At 38.1% G+C, this 15,497-nt stretch overlaps 1 protein-coding gene across 2 annotated transcripts in view; it reads right to left on the minus strand.

Annotated features, from left to right (window-relative positions):
* Positions 1–9,129: 9,129 nt before the first annotated feature.
* Positions 9,130–15,497, minus strand: part of Oga (O-GlcNAcase) — an 11,858-nt gene continuing 5,490 nt past the window's right edge. Inside the window, exons 4-12 of one of the 2 annotated variants that reach the window (XM_043014732.2) lie at positions 15,196–15,451; positions 13,857–14,674; positions 13,582–13,756; positions 12,700–12,753; positions 11,606–11,691; positions 10,728–10,924; positions 10,312–10,474; positions 9,886–10,084; positions 9,130–9,763 (exon numbers count right to left, since the gene is read on the minus strand). In XM_043014732.2, the coding sequence (XP_042870666.1) occupies positions 9,639–9,763; positions 9,886–10,084; positions 10,312–10,474; positions 10,728–10,924; positions 11,606–11,691; positions 12,700–12,753; positions 13,582–13,756; positions 13,857–14,674; positions 15,196–15,451 (2,073 nt within the window). In that variant the 3' untranslated portion in view covers positions 9,130–9,638. The remainder of the gene's footprint in view (positions 9,764–9,885; positions 10,085–10,311; positions 10,475–10,727; positions 10,925–11,605; positions 11,692–12,699; positions 12,754–13,581; positions 13,757–13,856; positions 14,675–15,195; positions 15,452–15,497) is intronic. The other variant, XM_043014733.2, reaches the window with a different exon arrangement.

Consider the following 15,497-nt stretch of genomic DNA (forward strand, 5'->3'; position numbering starts at 1 on the left):
CCGCGACGGAGCCACCATCATCTTTATTATCATTATCATTATTACTATTATGATCATCAAGCCGTATTTGAGGAGAAATATATTAAATTAAAAAAAACATAAAACAGGTTTCAATAGCAAGTGTTGTATTTTGTTACTCTTATTGATACCTTTTGAAAAGCGACCAAACATTTTGGCCCTATCGAATCAAGCGACCCATATCCTTACGACCATGCTTTAATTCTGTTCCCGACCTTGTTCCTGTACTTTTCCTCTTCAACCAGTTCACCTCTCCGGATTTCCCCCTTCATATAGAGAGACAAGGAAAGAGTAAAAACTCTCAAAACATAAAGTCATTTGCTTAATGATGCAAATAACATAATAAACAATTAGTTAAGAGATTTAAAGTTCTATTTTTTAACAGTGACTTAGTCATTCAATAGCAATAAACATCAAAAGATACGACCAAACACCCGGACTTCCTCTAGATCTTGGCATATGCACATATACAAAATAAAATGTAGTAGCAACTAATTAAAGAAAAATTATGGAATTTCGACCAAAATTATCGTACATAGAAACTACCCAAAGGCAACCGTAGCGGTCATCTGCCATATAGTATGATCTTTATCTGTCGACTAACATCTAGTCACTTTCATTTTCCTCAATAGATTTCCTCCCTGGAATCCTAAAATTTCCCCTAGGTTGGGGAATAATGTTTTAAATGGTCATCGGAAATTTAGGACTGTCTGAAAGTGAGAAAAGCAATAAGCCAGCTATCCTTCGTGAAACACAGACACTATACACCAACTAGTCATATAATTCTTGAAAACGTGAGAAACGTTAAACTAATTGATGACGTCACAACAGGGGATTGACTGGCCGATGCTGCCATCATGTCTAACGCGGAATCGACAGGAATTCATTGGCTCTGATTGATTTTGCAGATGAAAACTGTTTTATTGCAGATTCGACAGAGATGTAGCGGAAGAAGTGAGATGCAGCAGAGTGTTTGAAAGGGGGACGATGTCAGTCAAAAATTCTGATGATACAGCAATGGTCAGGAAGGACATTTGTGATGGTTCGCGTCAGACAAACAGAAAAAAGAGAATGGAGGAATGAGAAAAACGGGATGAACGAATGGGAAGAGATGGAGAAAACAAATGGGATTGATGTATGCATGAGGATGAGGGTGTGAATTGATGAAAGAGAGGTATAAAATAATGAGAGGAGGAATGAGTGAATGAATGAATGAGAGAAAGAAAGAAGAGAAAATAGATGAATGTGAAAGCGAGATGAATAAAAGAGAGGTAGAGAAAGCAAGAGAGAAGGAATGAAAGAGAGTGAATGAATAAATGAAGAGACATAGGACGAAATATTCGGGAGAGAGTGAATTCGTGAGAAAGAAGATTGTTTAAGGTGGCGTAATTGAAACCAGGTTTCAAAATCCAGACTCAGCCCAGGCTCCTGAGCCACCCTCGGCCGCCCAACCTCATTCCTGTTTGGGTTATATTACGATTCCCCCGGGCTTGGTGTGTCTAGGATGGCCTCAAAGGGTTTTTTTTAATTACATTATAACTGAGTGATGACATCTAACCAAACTTCTAAGACGATCATAGACTGTATACTATGATGAAGAAACTATGAAAATGAATAGCAAGAGAGATAATGAATAATCATCAACTGATCTGGTGGACAACGTGGATAGGCCGTGACGTCAACATTACCTGGCATTTCCTTCGAGTCGGTGCGTCGACCTTGGCTTCTATAAAATATAGCACTTTCTATCAAATCAATGAAGCCCTTAGGTAAAATATTGACATAAGGCAAACTATCTTATAACAAGGGGTATGAAAACACCTATGGTATGTTATCATTTTATAAAACACCGAGATCTTCTGCCTCATTTGTAGTAATTTTCCAAAGACGCCTGTATCCAAGTTTAAGAAGGATGCCTTGATTCGATTCAATTTGTTATTTGTGGCATGAAAATACGGTTCTGAACAATAAATCAGTTTAATATTTGTGTTTCTTGTACATGGGTGAAGATCAACTCAACTCCAGGTCGACTGAGTGGGGATTTACCACCGTCGTAATAAGTTGCAGATCTCCTGGTATGTCAAGGATATAATGACACCAGGCCAGCTACCATAGATGGTGGGGAGCCAACATTTTATGCTGACACTCAAGCATACAAGCATACACTATTCTACACACCTCTCTTACTGTTTCTCAATTACACTGGCGCCAATACATTTAATCACATGGTGACAGGCTACCCCTTTACAGGACTGTAATGCTACCATAAATATAGATATAAGGGGATTCACTTGTTCAATAACAACAGAATAAGATGAGGACTTATCAAACTTTTCATATCTATTACCAAACGGTGAAGGCAGTTAGTGAATCCTTCTATAGTGAAAACTGTTTTCAAAGAGGTAGACTGAATGACAGACTGCCAAACAAATTTTAATCATGAGACCATAAGCCATCTCATCTTGATGAAATTTTCTAACAACACTTATCAAGAGAAAAAATAGTTTTATTCCAAACCCCTCATAAAGGACATCTTGCATTAGGCCACCCAGAGAAAGTGGCTCTGGTCTGAGGAGTGGGTATTACTAGATGCCACTTAAGGAAGGATTATGAAAAAAGTCTACCTTCTCAATGCGCAAGGGACATTTTGATTAGCAGTGGCCCCTCCTTACGGTGACATAATGCACCCTCACAACCGACAGTTACACATATCTAACTTAGGACAACAATGTTAATACATCTTGCTCTAAAATGCTTAGAAAATACCTCTGAGATGCTATAATTCCCCACAGGAGTAGTTACAACTGACTCTAATTTCAGTACTTGACATGGTGGTCCTAGGGCAGAATCATAGGGCCAGGTGACTGTCGTTCTTCTTTGTTAGTTCATCCATCCCTTCCTTTTTCGCTTGTTCTCTGATGCTACGCCTTCATCTGGGCCCACCTTACGGAGAACCTCTTTCTTCGCTCTGACTGTGAAAGGAGCCAGTAAACAGGTTGAACGCATGTTACTCAGTATACCTCTCTTTATGTGTGCCTTCATAAGTATGAGCACTCTGGCCCTTAGCATAATTCCCTCCCAGTCCCATGGCACGTCTAGAGCCCTGTTTACAGGTAAGTTATCCCTTGTCAGATTATATCCTTGATCTGGGCAGTCCTCTCACTACCATTGCGTGAGCTTGAAGGCAACAGAATTCAGTATATTCTTCAATTCGACAGCGTGTTGAATAGTCTGTGCTTACGAGTCAAATGAGTTGTAACAACATACATGATACTCTCGCGCACACGCACACACACACACACACACACACACAACACCACACACATATACATATATATATATATATATATATATATATATATATATATATATATATATAATATATATATATATATATATATAGTTATATGTATATATACATACATATATACAAATATACATATTTATATATATATATATATATATATATATATATATATATAGTTATATGTATATATACATACATATATACAAATATACATATATATATACATATATATATATTTGTATATATAAATATAGATAGATAGATAGATAGATAGATAGATAGATAGATAGATATGTATGTATATGTACGAACAAACTGTATTTTTCTTAGTTCAGTGGCTTCTTATCTGGGCACTGCGTTGGGTAGGGACCAAACTCAGATCGAGTCAACACTTCGTTGGCACATTCTCTCACGAGTCAGCACACGCTGGCACAGGCGGGCTCGCCTCAGCGCATACAAGCCCGGCGTAGCATCTGCTCCGCAAATCTGGCTTATCCTTAACTTCCAGGCGTGAGAAGTCTACGGAAAAAACTCGTCACAATGTTTTATCAATCCTTCCTTCTTTGTAACTTAAATACTTTTTTTTATATCTGGAGTAGAGAGATCTTCGCATATGACTAGTCTTTGTGGACCACGTCCGTTTCCATTTATATAACAAATTTATACTAATTTTAGAAACATATCACAACGACTAGGAAATGTTAGTAGCTATATGCAAGATTAAATTCACTCCGGTTCGCGTAGTTTTTACTACCCAAGAAGAGTCGAGTCTATTGAATATTTACAAATAAATATGGTATGCTTGCGTAGTATCTGTACATCAGTAAGGTAACACGTAAAACAATTAATGATATCCTTCATGCTGCTATTGTAAAACAAAGTTTACTGTTGCAATATAAAGTACATTTATTCAAATATACCTGTTAACCGGGATATTGGTGCCTGATGTATTCTCTACGCATATGCAAAAATGTGAGGGTTACTTTATAGCACTCGCAATGAACACATCCACTAATAAGAAATTATCTTGACAACTTTACCCCCTCGGCAGCCAAACGACTCTTACTGTTGATTTGATAATAAAACAAGCGTATGGGTTATTTGCCAGTGGGTAATACGTCTTGTCATAAAAAAGACGTTTATAGGAAATTGTAAATATTTCAGTAGGTAGCTCGAAATAGCCCTTCATAATATATTTCATAATATCTGGCAACTCATTCAGAAAAAAACTACAATAAATCTATTTTATAAATAAAAGGAGAACTTCGAGTGTACTGATTACGAGTAAACATGTTACAATAAATTCTCTTACTTCCCCACCCTAGTTCTGTCAATGAGTTTCTATATGATCATTTCTCATTTTATTTCTCAAATATATCATAACTACAAAATGGAAGGTAAATTCACATAATTCCAGTAGTTGTACTCCAGGTTTCACATCAATATGCCAGTAAAGTGAAAATATGCCTCCAGCAATATGTCCCGTTGCGGGTAAAGTTGTAATTTGGAAATCCCCGTATGTTAAATTCTTAGACGGCAAACATACGCACACGCACACACACACACACACACACGAACGCACACACGAACACACACACACACACGAACGCACACACGAACACACACACACACACACAACAAAACAAGAGAGAGAATGTGTCTTTGAGTGGGTACATTGCTTCGAATCAAAGATAAAAATATCATAAAATAAAGAATCCCTGCTATGGAACCCCTACCTCACTTTGGTCCCTCTCCCCCTGCCTTCCTATTCCTGTGCCCTGTTGTGCGGAAATGGCCACCCGGGACAGACGGTGTAGACGAAGGTGGAAGATTACTTGCCTCCATCTGGACACAGAAATAATATATTACAGGTTGTCAAGATTTCAAGTGGCTAAGTATTAAAGTAGCGTACATATTATGCAGAGAGAGACGCCTGTTTCTAACATTATGTGGGAGGAGTTAAGTTACGTGAATCACCGTAGGGAGCTTTGAATTATAAAGGTGATGATAACTTACTATAAGCCACACTGTTCTTGCAGGCTGGTCTAGAAGGATATTTTTACACAATTGATAATCATCAGGCATGTATAAAACAACCATAAATGTAATGAAAATAACACCTCGTTATACCATCATTAAGAATAATCTAGCGGCTTATTCATGAAGTCACATCTAACCAATCTGCGCCGCCCGACGTTGACCCCGAAAATACCTGATGTAATATTATATCACCCATTACGTGGGATATTTTCCGATGTGATATTGTGTCACCCGTCGCGAATGTCATGGCATACATGACGCAGGAGCTCTGGCCTGACGACGGGCGTCATGACATACATGACGTTCGGGGATTTTGGATCAGTGTTATTTTATTGTGCTATGAGTAATGACTGAGTGAGGATGACAATTATTCATGATTGCTATAATTGCCGTAATATTAAGCAAAATAGGTTTCACCTAACATCCAAACCTTAGATGGCACCACTTTTTTCTAGTACCAGTAGAAGAGAGAGCCTTTATAGAGTGATGACACAAGAAGTTGCTGACCTCTTGCTCTTTATTACCGCAGATGAAGGATGTGCGGGTAGAACGGGAAGAGGAAGGTGACTTAAACCATTGTTTATAATGTGCCCCTGTGCCAGTAAGGATGCTTTTTACTCTGGTACTCAGTCATAAGCACAGGTTTCCTTCCTCTTCCCTACCTTTTCGTGTTATCTTCATTGTAGATGGTTATATGTTTCGTATTCGTTGATGGCAGTACAAAAGTACAAAAAATAAAGTTGTTTTTTGTCCTCCCATAAAACAACAATACTTCTATCACACTGAGTACAAAGAAAATGATGAGCTGATATGGACCATAAACTACAATTTTAGTCAACTGCAGCATTGATAGAGCCTGTGAAATGACAGACATAAGTCTCTAAACACAGTAAAATCCAAAAATTAAAACACAAAAATGGCTCTAGCTTTAAAATGAGTGACTAAAAGAGAGTGAGAAAAAGTCAGGGATGTTTCGTGAAGCTACCTCGCTCTGAAATCTGACCCATCCTGGAGACTGGGCAAGCGTTAATCATAGTTAATCATAGCATTTATTGATTGATATGCTTTTTTTTCTTGTAATCTTTCTTTGTTCATGCTATTTACTCGAAGCACAATTCGAGGTCGTTTAAAGTTCTTCTGACAACATTCAGAGGAACATGAATAGCAAAGTGAACAACTGTGGGAGTTGGGGAAGAGACAAAGAGTGGCAAATGAGGAATGATATGGAGGTTAAAGGTGCTTATGGCACAGATACACACATACACATACATATATACACACACATATACATATACACATACACATATACATTTACATATACACACATACACAGACACACACAAGAAAAAAACGCACTCAGAGTATCCTTTACTAATAGTAACCTAGCACCCAAAGCGAAATCCAAATTGTTAATAGTGTTTGTATTCCGTGATAGCTGTTTGAACTCCATGCCCAGCCCACATGAACTTATAACCCGGTCGGATATTATGGTTTCTGAGTACATGTTAGGAAAAGCAGACATTCCATTTACGGAATGATATAAAAGTCTGTTGTAGAGATTAGCTCATTTCTAAAATTATCTTGTTCTGAGAATGAACAGCCCTTGGAGAATATTGAGATGCTGTGTAAAGGCCAAACACGCACATCATCAACTGCTTGAAGAAACCCGTTAACCCGTTAACACAATCCGTTTTTAGTGTGTTTTGGAGTGAAGGCTGGACTATAGGACTGACGTTTGATGGAAAAATAGTCTTCTTTTAACTTGGGCTGAAAGCATATTTGACGGTGTATGGGAAAGTCATCCGCCAGTTTCGCGCCAACGGTCGCAGAGATTGGTTTCCTTTTGAAGTTTTTACTTTCTTTGATGGGAGGCTCTATGACGATAGCAACTTCCACTAAGTTTCATAGTCCATACGAATTTGAGGCCAAGTTCAATAATCTATGGTTAAACCTGTCGGCCTTCAGGCCTATCAGTCCAGTTGGACTGTCAGGTGAAACTGGGCGTGTATGGCGAGATTAAAACTTAATTCTGTTCTCGGCAGAGTTTATCAGAATAGCAACAAGTAATTTCACGACCTGGCTGGGCTAATTATAAATCTCGTAACAAACCAAATAAAGCCATTCACACGACGCATCTGAATCTCACATCCTCTTAACATGGCATGACGATATCATGCTTTTTTTAGACATTGTAATTTTAACGTATCACGTCTTAAGCGTGTGAGTTTTCTTAACCATCTGTACCATCAACACAACTTAAAAATGACGGATGTGTTTACAGGGGCTGAGAAAAAAGTTGTTTGGGTGTTCATACATGAAAACACCTAGCTTTGTCCGTGTGTAAATATTCTTACGGTTATTCTGCCTGCAAGTCCTTTAAACAAGGTTTTCTTTTTTTGCCTATCCAAACAAACAGATACGAGGAATTCTGTAGTATCATAAAACCTTTGATGTGGGCTTTTCATGTTAAATCTCTGTATATGATAGCAAGTGTGTTGAGAGTTATGGCTAGATAATCTGATTTCGTGACTTGTAGTTTCATGATTACACTGTAATTAAAATATTAACATCATGATGTATGCACATTTCCAGTGACTTAGCTTCTCATCATTTAAGCTATAATAACTTTATGTCCTTGTTTTTGTTACCAAAAGCCCCAGCCATTGTGAGCTGGCAGTGATTTGCTTATAGGGCGTCAGCCATTGCTTTTAAATCTTTAAATAGCTTTCATAATCCTTTTTGCACCACCATGAACGAACTGCTGAAATCTAGCTAGAACTACACTAATAAAACAATTATTTTACAGCCAATTCATTTGCTAAATCTGTTGCAGTATAACTGTTGAACCCGGAATTTGTCTTTTTAAGAGGGAGGAAAGAATTTTTTTTCCATATGTTGTGATTATTTTTATATTCAATGTTGTGATCATCATCATTATCCTAATAATACTTATTTTTATCATCATTTCAATGTTAATGGTAATTTTCAGCTATGATAGCAGTTCAACACTAGTAAGGGTATATGATATAATAAAACTGGTGATAACATTAAAATAATTACAATATTATTAATGTGAGATGGTAACAATGACAAGGAAAATAATTATCATTATATTCATGATAATTTGAAGTCAGCCCCATATATTAACTGCAAAAAGAGCTAAATCGGACAATTCCAAATAAAATAGGAGGATGTGGAAATATTCAACTACAACCATTGAAATAGGTCGAACATTAGTTTGGTTGTATTCATTGCGTAATAGCCAACAAAACTAGTACATTTTCACCGCAAAATGTTGAACTAGGATCGAACATAATGTTGCTGTTAATATTTCTATATTTGAGGTTGTAATATTCCGTGTTAAATGCTAAAATTCATAGCGTTTCATTTTACTCAAGGATCAATATTTTTAATATATATGAATGTTTAGTTACGAGTTTTTTTCTTTATACATTTTTAGCAAGCCCCTTCAGCTTAATCCTAAGCAGCCTATCCGCCACTGGGTGTCATGGATAGGGAATGACAGACGGCCATAATCTATTTCTGATGTGAGAACACACAGCCTCCAACCCTAAACTCGCAAAGCATACAGCATTATATATGGCGACAATAATGGGATATAACAAACTAGGGAATGTTATTATGCTGAGTGAGAAACCATCTATTATTAACAGTAATTACGAATTGAATTTTTTGTCTTCAGTAACCTCAAATACACTGAGATCTTCCATTTGTGTTTCAACAGGATTATAAATGAAGGTAAATCATATAGAATAATTTTATTGATAAAAAGATCTATATCTTTACAATGACTAATATTTAAACCTCTTATACTGTGCATGACTAAATAAAATTTAAGACAAGTTGTTGGCAAGACAAATAAAATTGTTTGATAAATCAACAAAATAATATAACTTAAAAAAAATAATAAATAAAATAACTGCTAACAACCTGTCAACATAAATATCACATTAACCAGCTGCAATAGCTTGACATTCGAGACTGAATGCAGACAGTCTCCTTAATTATCATCCCTTCCATAACAACATGTGGAACCATCTATTTGGCATCTTATAACAATCAATGGAAGTTGAATGATATTGCGTGTAACTTTACAAGTTACGAGATCTGGCACACCACTGTGTACCCTCCTCACTTTACCAGACTTGGTATAGAAGTGTGAGTGGTATCATTCTCTCTCGGTGTGCAGGCTGCAACATGGCAGGTACTATGCAGCGCCGTCCTCTCAAACAGGATCAGATTTTGTGGGTGGTCAAAAGGATCTCCCTAGGTATAATGTTGTACTCTGAGTGGCTAATTCCAAAAAGCCAAGACGACTGTACAATTCGAGGGTATGTTTTTCTCCAACACTGACACTACAATGTCCACTGAATACACCTAAGGAAAAAAAAACAATAATAATAATTAGATTACACTTCAATGTGGTAAATAACAGGTATATCAATAACTTCAGGTACCCCCCCCCCCAAATGATAATAAAAAATAAATACACATCCTACCTTTGGATCTTAATGATGCTAGCATACACGTTAACAACCTCTTGGTTATAGATTCATCCGCAAGAGTTGGAAGGCAGGCAATATTCAGAACAGCTGGGTGCGAGGCTGCAAGCGCTTCAGGTGGAGCTTGGGGTTCAGATGCCAATGTGACCAGCAACTCTTCACAAGGAGTTAGCATGACACCTTCCTCCCGTGTTACCTGCAACACAGGAAAATAGAAAATTAAACTTCCTGACTGAACAGACAAGTAATGTATCCTTCTCACATCACCATTTATTTACAAAGATTACTGCCTAAAATATGGCAGAACATCAGATATTGCTTAAATTCCTCTTCTCACTCAAGCAAAACATTTTAAGTGATATTCTATTCTACAATGTTACAAAAGACTATCAAAATATAGATGGAAAAACAGACATTACTAACCTTAGGATACTTCTCTCTTGTTTGTGCAAGGTAAGATGAGTGCCGGCCAGTTTGTGCTACACTGTTACCAGCTGCTGAGGCATATGCAACAATATCCCCCCATTCATCTTCTACCACCATGACAACCACCTCGTCCAAGGACTCAAGGTAACTGCCAACGGCCCTGTGGTGATATACATAACCGTTATTACATCATATACTAAAAATTAATTATATGCAAATATACATGAAAATAATGAGAAGGTGAAGGAGTAGGCATAGGTGTAACTATAGGAGTAGTTGTGTGAGTGTGAGAGAGGGAGAGGGAGTGTGTGTGCATGTGCACACTTTTCACAATCTTATATCATAGTTATATTAGGAATAATATATCAACAAAATATAAGTAACATTTAAACAAAAATTAAAAAAGTACTTACAAGTCACCAGGTAGATCTGTGTGAGCTGCATAAAGTGTGGTGCCATCTCTTCCATCATCAGACGTCCGTAGAATCAATCTGTAGAGCTTATCACGATCCTCAGGCAGGTACGGCCGGATAACATATGCATGATTTAATGGTACTTCTGGGGTTTTGTACACAAAGAGGTCGTTGCTTGCATCTACAGGTATGAGCCGCTGTGGGCACAACACAAGAGAGTATGAATGGTATGTTGACGCACTTAAAGGTGGAAGGACAAGGTGGAGATACACCAATGCAGTTCAAGTAGAATAAGCACCACCATTACAGAAAGCATTTTACAAACCCTCCTCCTTTTCCCCCACTCTAGTGTGATAGTGTACTTTAAATCCTTTGAATCTAAATACAGATATCACCCAATGAAGTATTTAGGAGTTGGTGTGTCTCCGCTGGTCCCCTGGGTGTATAATAAATGAATACCTGAGTACCACATTTTCACATCTGCAACATTTAAATCGCTATATTTATGTTACGCTGCACGAACCATGTTGTATCTATACACGGTATAAAAAATTTAAACGCTGAAGCGCATTGGATGGTGACCTCCCATCTCGAAAATTCTTCGTGTTTCCTCTTGTACCTGCAAAAGCGATCTACTTTCAACATCGTTTCCTTAACAAGAAAAGTGGTACTCAGGTCGCAAAGCAGCGCTGCGCACATGGGGTGAGGCAAGCAGAATCCCTGATTGCATCAGATCTCATAATCAATAACCCCAAAAACTACTAACAAGATCAACCTCCTCAACAATATGTTGAATCTGTTTGAAATGTTTAAGAGATGTCAATGCAACACATCAGGATTTCTGTACATGCCTATCCCAAGGTATGTTGGATACATACTTGCAGTTCGGCGGTCAGTCCTCCCCTGAAGACCCACGGCTCCTGGTCGCCAGACATAAATGCTTCACGCCATCCCTTACTGAACCCTGCAGTGACGATGCAAATGGTAACCACTCACTACACGCAACTCAGCCGTTAGGGTTAATCACGCTTATATATAGTCAACATGAGCAGTCAACAATGACCTGCTCTTACTCTTTAGACCTTTAATACTTCAAAGTAATGTTAATTCAATACTATGACATCTGGAGAGAGAGGCTCTTCCAAACTGCAACATTAATATATATTAAAGACTGATATTTCACGAGCAGCTCCAGACACTTTGTAGGGGGCCTAACTTCAGCCACATAACTAAGTGTAGCAGCTGCTGCTGCTTTGGAGGGAGGGAAAGGGTGTGTCTCTCTGAAAGTAAAAAGCCCGCAAATGCGCACCCTAGCTAAATTGCCTAGCGCCACCGCATGATGCGCACAAGAGTATAATGAGAATACTGAGCATGTCTCTTCTTCCCTGTCTCCTAAAACACAGGCAAAAGCCAATATCATACAAAAAATCACTAAAGACAGATTCGAAGCAAAATCACTCATACCCCCTCAACCAAACTGACTTGCTGAAAACTTGTTTGAAAAACAAGTCAGTCCCTGAGATTGGGGTTGGCAAAAGAGAACAATTAAACAGGAGACAGAGGACAAGAGAAATGCTCTACCATCTGGAAGAAAAGCAATTTTAATATCCTTATTCAGAGACCCCTCAGATGTTCCTTGACGTACAGTGCAGCTTTGACTCATGAGCTCACGGGTCTTGAATTAAAGGATTTGGACGACAAGTTCCATATCCACATGCTTGCACTCATAGTCGAAGAATATCTGAGACAGGGATAAAGAATCAAGTTTACCATACCTGTTTGCAGTTCTCCATAAAGCAACGCAACACCCTTAGCGCGGGTTTGCTAGCGCACGCATCGCTTGCCCTAGAGCGCAACGCAAGCGCATGTGGCTGATCCTAGCTAGATACAGTATTTGACCTCAATCCATATCATTACACATATGTGCATATATATATGTGTATATATACTACCCATGTGCTGAGTTACGTACAGGTATAGTTGCCATGAACGTAGTTGCTGACCAGTGATGAAACCTGGCCCAAAGCTGTAAGGGAGAAAGAAAGAAGAGTTGCTGATTAATGGAGTGGGTTTGAGAAAGTAGGTCAATAGCTTGGCTATTCACTGTCCCTTTACTTTCCTTTCAAACTGTATTTAAACCACAACCAGCAACCTCTCTAATCAGCAGCCATTGTAATTTTTTTCTTTTTTTTTTTTACTGGAAACGATGGAAAAAAAAAAGAAAAAAAAGAAACCCTTATGAAATAATAGGAAACCCTTATAAATTGTTATAGTTCTCAAAAATGCCAACATTATTTATTACAATGGCACAATCATAGAATAGCCTCTGGTCTTTCATTCTGCTTTGGGAGTAGTTTATAAAATGGAAAGCAGAAGGAAAGGAGCACTCACAAAGAGAAAGTAAATACTATTTACGTGAGTGGATTCCATGGCAACCAATATCATTCCTCACACAGCAACACACCACTATGACAATCTACAACTTTAAACTCCCACTTCCCTTCACCAAATCTGTAGTAACTACAATGCAGTCCAAGGGCAATACTTTTGAAGTGTGGTCATAAATTACAAAATATAATTTATAAAACAAAAGATCAGAACAAAAAAAGAAAATAACAAAATATGAAAGTAGCACCCTTGCTTGCCATCAAATGTGCTGCTGCACGGAAAGTGGAAGCATTCAAAGCTCATCATGTTCTTGTAAGAAGGTATCAAACTTAAAAGAAAAAAAGATGAGCCTTGAAGCTAGTGTATCTACAGCACTGTAACTCCAACCACACCACAAACAGTGCTCTACTGGCTGGTGTTATAGAGCCTTTAAATCCCTCAGGGTGCACTAAGCTGCTCCCAGTACCTAGCCACTTGACGTAGGAGTTCAGGAGGGAGATGACTCCATGCATGTCCCACACATATGGGTAGATGTCGTACAGGAGCGATCTGTTTTTCACTTTGTTCAACCTGTTTGACATCTTCTTGACATTCTTTGCCGTCTCATCAAATTTCGCTGCTCTATCAAACCATTCTTGGACCTTCACGAACAGAGATAATCATTATTATCAAATATACACATATGTAATACAGAAAATTATGATCAACATCCAAATCAGACAATTTATATAAGGTCCTTACCTCTGGCTTTGGAGTTTCCTCATCACTCTTCTTGTGGTCAATTACTAAATGGGAATTCATCTTTAGCCAGTTAAATTCATTAAGAATATTAAGCCCTTGTTTACCATGTTCAAATGGAAGGTAAAATAGATCAGCCAGCAACTGCAAATCATCCACAGTCAACTCATCTTCTACATTATCCAACATAGAATCTAATGGTAGAGTAAGAGATTTTTTGAGAGTAGTTGTACCCTCATCCTCTGGGGTTTCTGGGTCAACCACAGGAGTTGTGCTATCTTCAGTATCACTCTCCACTTTGGGAGTCTCACCATTTTCAACCAACATGATGTCTTCATTGTGTGGAGGTGAAGTGGCAGGGGATGGATTACAATCCATGGGTTCCACACCTGATGTTGTGGACGTGTCTTGTGAAACTGTAGAAGCTGTATCAGCCTCCTCAGGCACTGTGTCAACAACTATTTTGTTTTCAGAGACTAGAGAATTCATAACAGGGTTCATGGCTGGGTTGAAGGATGCATCTTGAACTGCCTCTGCTAACAGGTTGATGTTAGGTTGTGGCCCTGTTGTGGCAGTTGTGGTGGAAGTGACAGACATGCATGTGTTGACTGAGGGCAAAATAGGCACTGGGGTAGGGATCTGAGGCTGCTGTATGGTTCCAAATGCAGAAATAGGACGGTTGAACTCTATGAGCCACTCCATAAGGGCCATCCTCAAAGCTCTTCGGGGATGGTATGTAGTTGGGGAGAGGCCAGTCGGACAATCGTCGCTAGAATCATCACCTTCAGTTTCTAATCTGATGTCTGCACTAACTGCATCATCTAAAAAGATATAAGGTGTCAGCTATCTCTTCTAACACAAGGCACCTTTTTCACCAAATTTCTTTGTGACATGCATAATTCAATTTAATTAGCCTAATCAAATCTTGCACAGTTGATACACATAGTATGTTAGAGATCTTTGAATCTGAGATGTGCTAATACCAACACCAACACATTAATTTTTATTTGATCTATAATTCTGAAATTACCTTGTTTTGTGTAACTCTACATAAAGTGCTTTCTAGGCTGAGGTAAGTATACAGCATATCAATTACTTTGTATATTTCCTTGAGAGTAATTTTTTTTGACTAAGCTATCAATTTGCATGTGTGTTACAAGTTTTAGAATATTGTGAACTATTAATAAAAATTATGAATTCCATAATAAAATAGAAAAGTGTTAGAGTATTAATCTTATTTCTATCTTTCCTATATCTATACTGACTATCAGCACATCTACTCTTTGAAAATAGCTATGATAATGAATAAACAACAAAATCATATACTAAAAAAGATACTTACTATTGTCACAGCTAGTTAAGGTAGATGACTTTGACCACTGGGATAGAGTATTGATGGCAATGAAGTTTGGTCCATATTCACAATTTGGATTTGTTACAACACCCCTCAGAAGGGGAATGAGGTCTGGGGAGCGACCGCAATAGGGTCCCAAGAAAAGTCGTGCTTGGTCGTAATCATTGGCATGGAGATTGTCCCAGATGACTGGGGGCCTCCTCATTACTTCTGTCACTTCTCGGATGTGCTCCACAGTTAAAACCTGAAATGGTATTACTTTGTAAGATATACATAAGGGAAAGTATGAT

This window comes from Penaeus japonicus, unplaced genomic scaffold, assembly GCF_977035675.1.
Source record: "Penaeus japonicus unplaced genomic scaffold, GWHDUDI00000001_assembly GWHDUDI00000033, whole genome shotgun sequence".
Lineage (NCBI taxonomy): Eukaryota > Metazoa > Arthropoda > Malacostraca > Decapoda > Penaeidae > Penaeus > Penaeus japonicus.